This window comes from Pan troglodytes, chromosome 5, assembly GCF_028858775.2.
Source record: "Pan troglodytes isolate AG18354 chromosome 5, NHGRI_mPanTro3-v2.0_pri, whole genome shotgun sequence".
NCBI lineage: Eukaryota > Metazoa > Chordata > Mammalia > Primates > Hominidae > Pan > Pan troglodytes.
In genome coordinates this window covers 44,890,678-44,903,705 of record NC_072403.2, presented here as the reverse complement: position 1 = coordinate 44,903,705, position 13,028 = coordinate 44,890,678, and the positions used below count along the sequence as shown (strand labels likewise).

Here is a 13,028-nt window from a genome sequence, read left to right as displayed (position 1 = left end):
TAAAAGAATGCAACAGAAAAGCATCATGGAAAATGTTTTCTTCTGATATTTTTAAGTTTTGAAGAGAGAACTATGTGAACAATGAGAGATGCAGAGTTTAGTAATATAGTCAAAATTTTTCACACAGGTAATCTGCCACATAGTCACCAACAGGTAGATTCTTGCTTTTCAAGGTAATCAAACTTACTGTTTAAATATAGTATGCCAGTGGGAAACCAGCAAGACTTACCTCATGAGGAATGTAATCAGGAGGGAGTTTACTCAGCATATCTTCAGATAATCTATAAACAATAGCCTCTCGGGTCTCTCCCACACCACCTCCACTCTCTTTGGGTTGAATGTTGGTAATTGTTTCAAGAACAGCAGAAGCAGTGTTACTCTGATACCTAGTAAAAAGAGTGAGCTGTTCAGAATGTTACAGGGAAACATGTAAGAGATAAGTGTCAAGTGTTAAAATGAACTGATAGGATCACTTAAATCAAAGCAAGCTACAAAAAAAAAAAAGAAGAAAAGTTAACTACCATCAACCTAGAGGAATGAAAGAAACTAGAGATCCATTCTACTGCCTCCTAATAGGACATCAAGAACATCACTGAAATGAAACACTCTCCATCTTCAAGGAAAGAGACCCAAAAACACCCTTGGAAATCCAAATCGCTTCTTCACCATCTTGGTTGTAGCTAACCTGACCACCTCATGCTGAACAGTGGGCACACCTCCTTTCACTCTCCCCTGCTATAGACTGGTCATAAGAGTCTATCATTATAGGACAGCTTGTTGGCTCAAAGAGGAACATTCATATTTCCTCACTGAGTTATAACCTATTAAAATATTTTCGTCTTCTCTGTTTGGTTTTCTCATTTTTCCACTAGTTTTATGATTTCCAGGGAAATCTATTGATGCCCATCGGCTCCACCTGTTCAAATGCAGCCATGCATCTTTAAATCCATTTATTCAATAAAGATTTACCATGTACCAGGCACTGAGCTAAGTTCTAGAATATGGCAGGGAATAGGACATAGTTCTGTTCTCTAGTGGAGGAGATAGATATTAGATAATCCCATTCTAACAAGTGCTGTGGAGGGAAAGAACAGGATGCTTTCAGAGAGGTTTGATTCTCTCATTCCCACTCTCTAGCTTTCTTTCAGGTCGACCAGACACTCTGAGATGCATGAATTTAGTCTCTGTCCCTGAGATGCTGGGTTGACCAGTTACCTGGACATTTGAGTAGAAATGTGTGTGTGTGTGTGTGGGTGGGTGGGGGGTGGGGCGCTGTATGTGCCTGTGTGTGTGTATGTGTTTGTGTGCCAGAGGTAATTTACACTAGAAGATTAGTAAAAGTTAAAAAGTCACATGTAAGCTGAGACCAGAAGGATGAACAGGTCAGCCAGGCAGTGGGGTGGGGTGGGGTGGGAGGCAGAAAAGGACATTCAGATAAGAAGTAAGGGTAGGGGTGAAAAGGGTTTCAGTGCATTTGAGGAACACAGATAAGGCCAGTGAGGTTGGAGCCAGTGAGCTAGGAGGAGCGACAAGGACAGAGAAGAGGCAGGAGCCAGACCATGCAGGGTTATATGGGAACTTGTAGGATTCTGAACACCACCCTAAAGGCAATGGGCAGCCACTGAAGATTTCCCTAGCCAGGTGTGACATGGTCAGATTTAAATTTTTCAGCCTTTTCTGAACTCCTAATTTACCATCTATACACTTCACATAATTTTATTTTGGAGGATTATTGTTTTGTTTGCTAATTTTGTCTCTTGTCCAGATGTCAACCACATTCATATTTCCTTTTGTAGATGTGAGAGGCAAATCTAAAAGGGATTCAGCAAATGCTTGAGATTAGTGACTTGTTTTTCTGTTTTATTTTCTTGAACAGAAAACAAGCCATTGTAATATGGAAATATATATATCTAAATATTATACTTGCATGCCTTTTAATATAGCAATTCTACACCTAAGAATTAATCCTTAAAAAGAAAGAGACATTTGACATTTACATTTCTGACGGTATGGTGCAAATGTTACTGTGAACCACCCTTCTGAAACAACTAAAACTTCTGGAGAAGATATGAAAAACATCCTTTTAAAAACATCACTGAACTGGCAAGACAATAAAAAATCCTCAGGGTCAAATAAAATGAATGCTGGAAATAAAGTGAATGCTGGAATCCAGAGAGATAAAGCCAGATTTTACCCTGGGGGCATCAACTAACTGGTGTTTTTGAGTTTCTGTTTGGATAATGCAATGAGACAGGAGAGAAGCCCTCATACCTGAGGTGGAAAGCATAATAGGAAATTCCTACATAAATCTGGGACCCCACACAGCTACAACCTCAGTATAAGGGTAAACTAGAAAGTAACCTCCACCTGTCAGAAGAAGATGATAGGTAACTTGTTCTACCTAGCTTAGCACTAAGCGGGGGAAAAATCTTTCCTGAAAATTCTGAATTCACCATGTTTGTAACATTAGTTAACATTTACTCATATTACCTGTGCAATTTGGAAAAGCTCAAGCCAAGAATTTATTTTAAGGTGGTCCTAGGAAGTCCTAGGTGGCACCTGATGGAAGCAAACACAACTCTTTCCTGGAGCAATATACCTTTGACTCAGGTCTCAAATAATCCAACAGTCAATTTCCAATAGACATACGCTCAAAGTCAAAAGTTTAAATAGTTGTAAGGAAACAAGGAACTGTGAGAAAGAGCCAGTAGAAACAACAGAAATCAGAATCAGACCTGTGGAGATCTTAAGTGACTTTTCAGATGCACATTACAAAATACTGTATTTGCAATATTGAAGAGTTTTAAAAGGAGACTGAAAATACAAGTATTAAAGAGGAAACTATAAACATGAATAGCATATTTGAAAAAGAGTTAAAAAGAAGTTCTAGAAATAAAACATAACTAAAACTTAAAACCTATACTATTTATTGCTGCTATAACAAATTGCCACAAAGTCAGCAGCTTAAAACAAGACATATTTATTATTTTACAGTTCTGTAGGTGCTAAATATGACACAGGTCTCACTGGGCTAAAATCAACACATCAGCAAGGCTGGGTTCCTTTCCACAGGATGTAGGAGAGGATCCATTTCCTTGCTTATTTGGGTTGTTGGCAGAATTAACTTCCTCGAGATTGCAGGACTGAGGTATCCAATTTCTTGCTGGCTGTCAGCTGAAGGTCCTTCTCAGCTACTAGAGGCCACCTGCACTTCTTGGCTTGTGGCCCACTTTCTATATTTGCAAAGCCAGTAATGGCAAGCCAAATCCCTCCCGCCCTTGGACTCTACATGTAGATACATCACAGTAAAACCGTAGAAAAACAAAAACAAAATGAACATCTTAAAAGGAGCCAGAGAGAAAGAGCAGATTATCTAGAAAGAAATAACAATTACACTGGCAGTCAGTTAGTTCCTCAACAGCAGCAATGAAATCCAGAAGAAAATGGAAAAATGTCTTCCAATTGCTAGGATAAAATAACTATATACCTATAATTGTGTGCCAAACAAAACTCTCTTTCAAGAATGAAGGCAAGAAAAAATATTTGAATAAACATTTCATCAAAGAAGAAATACAGATGGGTCAATAAGCACATGAAAAGATGTTCAGTTTCATTATTTATTAGGAAAAGCAAATTAAAACGACAATGTAATACCACTTCACACTTACAAAGAATGGTTATGATCACAAGATACATAATAACAAATATTGGCAAGGATGTGGAGAAACCTGAACCTTCGTAATTGCTAGAGGGGATTGTAAAATGGTGCAGTCACTTTGTTTTGTTTTGTTTTGTTTTTGAGACAGAGTCTTACTCTGTCGCCCAGGCTGGAGTGCAGTGGTGCTCGCTGCAACCTCCATCTCCTGGGTTCAAGCAATTCTTGTGCCTCAGCCTCCTGAGTAGCAGAGACCATAGGCGTGCACTACCACACCCAGCTAATTTTTTTGTACTTTAGTAGAGAGGGGTTTCACCATTTTGGCAAGGCTGGTCTTGAACTCCTGAGCTCAGGCAATTCACCCACCTTGGCCTCCCAAAGTGCTGGGATTACAGGCATGAGCTGCTGCTCCCGGCCTGATGCAGTCACTTTGGAAAGCAGTTTGGCAGTTTCTTAAGATGTTAAGAATAGATTATGACCCAATGACCCAATAACTACATAACATTCCTAGTTATTTACACAAGAGAAATGAAAAGACATGTCCACACAAAGACTTGCACATGAATGTTCATAGCAGTGTTCTTAATAGCCCCAAAGTAGAACATGCCCAACTATTCATCAGCTGGTAAATGCATAAACAAAATGTGGCACTGGAATACTATTTGGCAATAAAAACCAAGGAAGTATTAATATACGCTACAACATGGATGAACTTCAAAAACATTATGTTAAGTGAAAGAATCCAGACATAAAAGATCACATAATGTATAATTCTGCTTATGCAAAATGTCCAGAAAAGGTAAATTTACAGAAACAGAAAGTAGATTAGCAGTTGCCTGAGGCTGGGGATGACAGCCTGGCACAAATGGGCCCAACATTTCTTTTTAGAGTGATGGAAATCTTATAACATTATATTGCAGTGGTAAACTTACTAGAAATCATTTATTGTCCACTTGAAATGAGATAATTTAAGATATGCAGATTACATCTCATAAAAGCTGTTTTTCAAAAAAGGAGGGCAAAATAAGGCATTTTCATACAAAAATAGAAGAGTTTATCACCCATAAAAGAATGTCCCCCTCATGGGGGAAATTCTAAAGGGTATACTTTAGAAAGGAGGGAGGTTATTCTGTTGGAAGGTTTGAAGTATAGAAAAGAATGGGCCAATGCATAGGTAAGTCTAAATAAGCATTATAGTATAAAACAATCATTGTATGTCTAATTGTGGGATTATAAAAGATAAAATTAAAATACTGAAATGTCAGGAGGAGAGTGACTGTAGCTAAAGTCATCTAAGAGAAAGGAAAGTAAATATGTTCATTTTATTTATTATTTATTTATTTTAAAGAGACAGGTTCTCGCTCTGTTGCCCAGGCTAGACTTAACACTCTTGGGCTCAAGCAATTCTCCTACTTCAGCTTCCCAAGGAGCTGGGACTACAGGTACACACCACCATGCCTAGCATAAATATATTAATTTTAGACCTAAATAAGAACTGACATTAAAATTTCTAGGGTAACTGCTAAAAGAACAGAAACAGAGTACATAACTTCCAAACTAGCAAAGAGAAAAAAAATGAAATGGGAAAAGTCTTATTTAGCAAAAGCCAAAAAGGAAGAAGAAGAAAAGAAGCAAAACATAGAAAGAGTGGCGTAAAAAAGCAACATTGTATATTTGTCCTTTACATTTTATATACAGTATATATATTCTTTTGCATTTATTCAATGTTTAATAAGGCTGTTTTAGAAGCAATAATCTGACAAGTGTACAAAGATGAATCTATATGACTTTATAACAGTATTTGTAATAATAAATCCTAGTAAAGCTTTATAAAAATCTATATAGCCAATAAAAATGCTGATGTAGCTGTATATTCATTGATCATGCGAGGTGTCATTGGGGGATTATAGAATAAAATAACATGGCACCAAACCCAGTTATGGTATGATCTAATTTTGTTGTTAATATTGTGCTTATAGACACAGAAAAAAACTAGAAGGGTATTTTTGCAGTACGATTTTTGTATGATGAGCTTTTTCTGTAATTATTAGTTTCTTTTTTTTTTATGAATTAGGTATATCTTTATTTTATTTTTTTTATTTTTTTTTATTTTTTTTCTTTTTTATTGATCATTCTTGGGTGTTTCTCGCAGAGGCGGATTTGGCAGGGTCACAGGACAATAGTGGAGGGAAGGTCAGCAGATAAACAAGTGAACAAAGTTCTCTGGTTTTCCTAGGCAGAGGACCCTGCGGCCTTCCGCAGTGTTTGTGTCCCTGGGTACTTGAGATTAGGGAGTGGTGATGACTCTTAACGAACATGCTGCCTTCAAGCATCTGTTTAACAAAGCACATCTTGCACCGCCCTTAATCCATTCAACCCTGAGTGGATACAGCACATGTTTCAGAGAGCACAGGGTTGGGGGTAAGGTCACAGATCAACAGGATCCCAAGGCAGAAGAATTTTTCTTAGTACAGAACAAAATGAAAAGTCTCCCATGTCTACCTCTTTCTACACAGACACGGCAACCATCCGATTTCTCAGTCTTTTCCCCACCTTTCCCCCCTTTCTATTCCACAAAACCGCCATTGTCTTCATGGCCCGTTCTCAATGAGCTGTTGAGTACACCTCCCAGATGGGGTGGTGGCCGGGCAGAGGAGCTCCTCACTTCCCAGTAGGGGCGGCCGGGCAGAAGCGCCCCTCACCTCCCGGACGGGGCGGCTGGCCCGGCGGGGGGCTGACCCCCCCCACCTCCCTCCCGGACAGGGCGGCTGGCTGGGCAGAGGGGCTCCTCACTTCCCAGTAGGGGCGGCCGGGCAGAGGCGCCCCTCACTTCCCCGACGGGGCGGCTGGCCCGGCGGGGGGCTGACCCCCCCACCTCCCTCCCAGACGGGGCGGCTGGCCGGGCAGAGGGGCTCCTCACTTCCCGGTAGGGGCGGCCGGGCAGGGGCGGCCGGGCAGAGGCGCCCCTCACCTCCCGGACAGGGCGGCTGGCCGGGCGGGGGGCTGATCCCCCCACCTCCCTCCCGGACGGGGCGGCTGGCCAGGCGGGGGGCTGACCCCCCCACCTCCCTCCCGGACGGGGCGGCTGGCCGGGCGGGGGGCTGACCCCCCCACCTCCCTCCCGGACAGGGCGGCTGGCCGGGCGGGGGGCTGACCCCCCCACCTCCCTCCCAGACAGAGCGGCTGGCCGGGCAGAGGGGCTCCTCACTTCCCAGTAGGGGCGGCCGGGCAGAGGCGCCCCCCACCTCCCGGACAGGGCGGCTGGCCGGGCGGGGGGCTGATCCCCCCACCTCCCTCCCGGACAGGGCGGCTGGCCAGGCGGGGGGCTGATCCCCCCCACCTCCCTCCCGGACGGGGCGGCTGGCCAGTCGGGGGGCTGACCCCCCCACCTCCCTCCCGGATGGCGCGGCTGGCCGGGCGGGGGGCTGACCCCCCCACCTCCCTCCCAGACAAGGCGGCTGGCCGGGCAGAGGGGCTCCTCACTTCCCGGTAGGGGCGGCCGGGCAGAGGCGCCCCTCACCTCCCGGACGGGGCAGCTGGCCGGGCGGGGGGCTGACCCCCCCACCTCCCTCCCGGACGAGGAGGGAGGACGCTCCTCACTTCTCAGACGGGGTGGCTGCCGGGCGGAGGGGCTCCTCACTTCTCAGACGGGGCGGTTGCCAGGCAGAGGGTCTCCTCACTTCTCAGACAGGGCGGCCGGGCAGAGACGCTCCTCACATCCCGGACGGGGCGGCAGGGCAGAGATGCTCCCCACATCTCAGACGATGGGCGGCCGGGCAGAGACGCTCCTCACTTCCCAGATGTGATGGCGGCTGGGAAGAGGCGCTCCTCACTTCCTAGATGGGATGGCAGCCGGGCAGAGACGCTCCTCACTTTCCAGACTGGGCAGCCAGGCAGAGGGGCTCCTCACATCCCAGACGATGGGCGGTCAGGCGGAGACGCTCCTCACTTCCCAGACGGGGTGGCTGCCAGGCAGAGGCTGCAAGGGAGGCCAAGGCAGGCGGCTGGGAGGTGGTTGTAGCGAGCCGAGATCACGCCACTGCACTCCAGCCTGGGCGCCATTGAGCACTGAGTTAACGAGACTCCGTCTGCAATCCCGGCACCTCGGGAGGCCGAGGCTGGCGGATCACTCGCGGTTAGGAGCTGGAGACCAGCCCAGCCGACACATCGAAACCCCGTCTCCACCAAAAAAATACGAAAACCAGTCAGGCGTGGCGGCGCGCGCCTGCAATCGCAGGCACTCGGCAGGCTGAGGCAGGAGAATCGGGCAGGGAGGTTGCAGTGAGCTGAGATGGCAGCAGTACCGTCCAGCTTCGGGCGGCATCAGAGGGAGACCATGGAAAGAGGGGAGAGGGAAGAGGGGAGAGGGGGGAGGGGGGAGGGGAGAGGGGAGAGGGGAGAGGGGAGAGGGAGCTCTATCTACCACACAGTCTTCAAAATCCTATTAGTTTCTTTTTGCTCTTTATTTTTCTCTATTGTTTATGCTTCTCAATAAGAATGTAGGACTTTTAGAATAAAGAATATTAAAAATCATTTTCAGTTTGAAAAACAGAGAAAAATAAATCCCCATAAGGCAAAGCCCATCACAGTTGTCAAGAAGTTAACAGAGATAAATCAGGGACAAATATTTCAGGTTCACTGAGATGCATCTTACAAACCCTTACTCTTTATGCCCCACCAGAAAGCGCCCCCTTCTGCCTTTTCTCTGCAGTGTATGGAAAGAGAGAATTGCACCCTTCTCTCTCCTCCTTCCCTGGTGTCAGTTCCACAGCCTTTTGTGAAATTTGCCACATGAATTGGCAGAATCCTAAGAGGCTGCTGGGAAAGTTAACCAGGCTTCTTTGCTTATGAAAAAGCTGCGTTTGGTGGGGAGTAGAGGAAATCCTATACAGCAGCCTTTGGATTCATTTAGGAATAAAGCTGAAGAATGGAGGAGATGCTCTGTCTTCAGCATTTTTATTTGATTAGCAGCTAGAATGCCACATCTGGACCCAAACATGCATACCCGAACTATCTGCATCCTTTCCAAAAGTCATGCCATGATAAATGCATAAGGTGTCATGCTTCACATACAGAACTTTCAGTCAGATACAGTGATATGAGGGTCCTAGTATCAGATCTAGCAAGTGTTTGTAACTCCATCCAGAGTTGGAATATTAGCTTCATATTACCTTTAAATACATGACTTTCCCAGTAAGGATCAATGAAGTAAAACCTGATTTTTAATGAACAAAAATTGACTGTATAGTATATTTTAGATATAACTTAAAATTCTTTTACTATTTCTGTGAGCAACCTCTATTCAGATGTTGGGGATTTGGAATATCCCAAAAGACACTTATCTTAAAAGTTGAAACATGCATGCAGTTGAATACATGAACAGAGAACACAATATTCTAGTAAAATGACACAAAAGGCATTTGAGACCCATTCCGACATTTTGAAATATGGCACAACCCCAATTTTAAAAAGTCATATAAAGTACCGTATAAGAAAAATACAAATAAGTCTGAGAAGAAAGTTCAATGAAAATAGCTGATGAGACAACAAAATGAAGTTAACAAAAGTCAAGGATCCACATGTTACTATATACATTTTCAGAAATTTAAATTTGTATGTGATTCATATTACTCCATGAGCTCTCTCTAGCATTAGGTACACTACAGATAGAATATGTGGATGAACTGCTATGTTAGGGAAGACAGAGGGGTGTCACCATGGCTGACATCTTACAGAGAGCCACGAAACACCAGGTAAGCCTGGGTAACATTGAACCTCTGACTTTATCATGAACTCTGTGCATCCACAACTCCCTGGAGCCCCAGAGCTCTTTGTTTCCTGTATCAAACAAATCCAAAACCTTATTATTTTAGTTCTCCCTTATCCCTCTCCTGGACTGCTCCTTGCCCCATCTACTTTAGTGACATCAATGTCTGCCCAGTTGCCCAACTGAGAACCCTCAGAGATGGCTTCCTCCTTGCTGTGGCTCCCCAGACCTTCTTAGTTTCCAAGCCCTAGTTCCAAATCATTTCCAGCATCCCCTCCCCGTGACCCACCGTCATCCCCACTGCCTTCAGTTCTGCCCCCTAACTTCCTGATCATCCTCTGTGTGCGGCACTGCCATCACCTCCTAACACATCCTCCTGCCTCCAACCACTGTTCCAAGGTAAGTTTTGACATTTGAAAAGTGATTATTAAATGTATTCAAAGACTCCCCATAACCTTCAGGATAAAATCTGAAGTCCTTCGCATAGCATACAAACCTTTTTCATCACTAAGCCTTTTTCTATCTCCAGCTTCTGCTCTTGCTTCCTTCTTTCTTCTTCTCACACTCTACCCTGTGCTGTGAGTTACCTGAAGCTCATCAAGCATTCCATGACTCCCCTCATATTTCTTTGACTGTTCCCAAGTTACCTCCACAGCCTGGAATGCTCTGCCCTCATTTTTTCATCGATTATAGCTCATTCCTAACTAGCTATTAATATTAAGCTCAGCTTAGATGTTTTCACCTCTAGACAGCCTTCCCTAGACTTTCTCCCTATGTGTGCGCATAGCTCTCAGTGTTTGCTTTTATTGTTGTACTTGTCATTCTGTACATGATGACATGCTTGTTTATCTTCATTCCAACTTCAGCCTGAATTATGTGATGGCAGGAAAAGGCTTAAATCTCTGTATGCAAAATGCTAATTCCCACCAACTCATGCAAGCAGAAATGGCCATGTAGAAGGTAGAGTAGGTTAAGTAGATTTAGATAAATGATTAAATAACCGTATTCCAATTTAAAATATTGCCCCAAACTCTTTTGGCAAAACCTTCAAAAGCCACACTCTGCATCGGCCACTCCGCTCTTTAAGCACCCCCCTCCCTCATGCTTTAGGCATACTGGACCTGGTTCCCAGAACACCCCACACACATTCATGTTTGCATTCCCTTCCTTGGATTGTTCCTTGGTGTGTGCATCCCAGTCTAAGTTCTTGGTCCTAACTGCTCATTATGTTCCTCTTCTTTGTACTCTGTCCTTGACCCCAGTCCTGCAGTCACTTCCTTCCCACCTCATCTCCAATCTGAGAAACTCCTGCACATCCTTTAAGACAGCGGTTCCCAACCTTTTTGGCACCAGGGACTGGTTTTGTGGAAGACATTTTTCCATAGACTGGAGGGGAGGGGGCGGAAAGGTTTCGGGATGATTCAAACACATTACTTTTATTGGGCACTTTATTTCCACTATTATTACATTGTAATATATAATGAAGTAATTATACAACTCACCATCATGTAAAATCTGTGGGAGCCCTGAGCTTGTTTTCCTGCAACTAGACGGTCCCATCTGGGGGTGATGGAAGACAGTGACAGATCATCAGGCATTAAATTCTCATAAGGAGTGTGTAACCTAGGTCCCTGGCATGCGCAGTTCACAGTAGGGTTCTCGCTCCTATAAGAATCTAATGCCGCCACTGATCTGACGGGAAGCAGAGCTCAGGCGGTAGTGCTCACTCACCTGCTGCTCACCTCCTGCTGTGTGGCCCAGTTTTAACAGGCCACGGACTGGTATTGGCTTGTGGCCCAGGGTAGTGGACCCCTGCTTTAAGACACAACTTAAATGGAGCCCCTCTCACTAGCTTTCTTTGATCCCTAAATTGGAATTGATTGCCCCTCCACCTGTGTTATCATAGCAATGTACACATACCCTGATTTTAGAGTTTACCATATTGTACCTCATCAGCATTTGCTATTCATCATCTTCCCCAACAGATGATGCGCTCCAAGAGCACGGACTGCATCTTACTCATCTTTGTATCCCCAGGTTAGCCAGACAGTAAGTTCTCAACAAATGTTTGTTTGTTGAATTGAGGCCAATTGGCTTGCATTTTATTAAACCTCAAATACAAAGGACAGCAATTCTTCAATATTTAAAGGACATGAAAATTTACTTATTCCTTCTTATGGTAAAAACATAGTATATTGTTATTATTGTTTTTTGATTTCCTGGCACCTTTCAATGAATGTGTGTGTGTGTGTGTGTGTGTTTGTGTGTGTGTGTGTATAAATGCCCTATTGCAACTTTTGTATTCATTTCTAATAATGAATTAGGAACACTCATTTCTAATTATTATATATCTATTGTATAATATGACAATACAATATAATAATAAATACATCTATAGATATTAGAAATATCTATCTATCTATCTCTTCTTGAGTCTTTGACAATTGATAAGTTCATTTGTTTTCATAGGATATTTTCACAGGATTCCCCTTCTCAGAGTTACTTGTATTTTTCTTATACTTTATATGACTTTTAAAAACTGTGATCGTGCCCTACTTCAAAATTCAGGAATGGGTTGCAAATGCCTTTTGTGCCATATATAAATAGTCCTCAAAACACAGGAGAATCAGAAAGATATAATTTGAGAGTGAAGTAAAACTATTCTTCTTATTATTTTATCAATGCAGATCTTTAATGATTAAAGACAAGAAAACCACAGTAAATTTCCATTCATGCTAAGAAAAGCAGAGTTCATGATTCCTACCTGTTCTAGCTACAGAAAAAAAAAAAACAGAAAGCCCCCATATCCAAATTCTCAGGTGCTCTCTCAGTCACCTTCAGCTTGAGCCCTCCGTGGAAGTGTGCTCAGCACCAGGGGCTAGGTCCCAACAGTGCACACCATTGCAGAGATGACCATTTTGCTCTCTGCTGACTCTGGCCAAGTTCACTGGTGCTCCAAGGAGAGGCTGATGGAGATGCTGCTGCTGCTAGATCCCACCTAATAAATCACTTTCATGGTGAGTGATTTAATTTTTTATGAGATGATCTGAACACAGGCCTCAAAACATAGATGTTGGGAAGAAGCCTTGAAAAGCTGATCCACTGTGAATAAGAGCTAGCCAAGCTCTCCCCAACACACATTTTACTATGCACAGAATGTCATTCCATGGTATTCCAGGGCTGAACAACTCACATTTCTTTTTCCACAATGTGATTTTATGTTTGCAAAGATACAAAAGGCAGAAGCCTAGTTAGCTAGCTATAACAGAGAATTGCAAATCTCTCTATATGCCACAAAAGCCCAAGGGCTTTCAGGAGAACAGTCCTCATAAATGCTCTGAGATGAAGAACAAGAGCTATAATATTCCTTGAGGGTTGGTTCTTTAGAGTAAATATGGGAAGAAGCTCAGATTGCCCTTGTAGCTTGGTGGTTCTGGGAAGTCAGGGTCATGGATAATAGAAATGCAAAACAACTGAAAAACAGAGCTGTCTATGAAATAAACAACTACCTAATGAGATATTAGTGCACTGTAATATCCAAATCAGTCTAGATTTACATACGTCTTTGCACATGAAATATCAATGAGCATAAATTTTTCAAAAAAT

At 43.5% G+C, this 13,028-nt stretch overlaps 1 protein-coding gene across 2 annotated transcripts in view; it reads right to left on the bottom strand.

Moving 5' to 3' along the window:
• DNAH8 (dynein axonemal heavy chain 8) overlaps positions 1-13,028 on the bottom strand; it is a 322,731-nt gene that overhangs the window by 21,302 nt on the left and 288,401 nt on the right. For both annotated transcript variants that reach the window (XM_063812416.1, XM_054686792.1), the window contains one exon: positions 230-386. In XM_063812416.1, the coding sequence (XP_063668486.1) occupies positions 230-386 (157 nt within the window). The remainder of the gene's footprint in view (positions 1-229; positions 387-13,028) is intronic.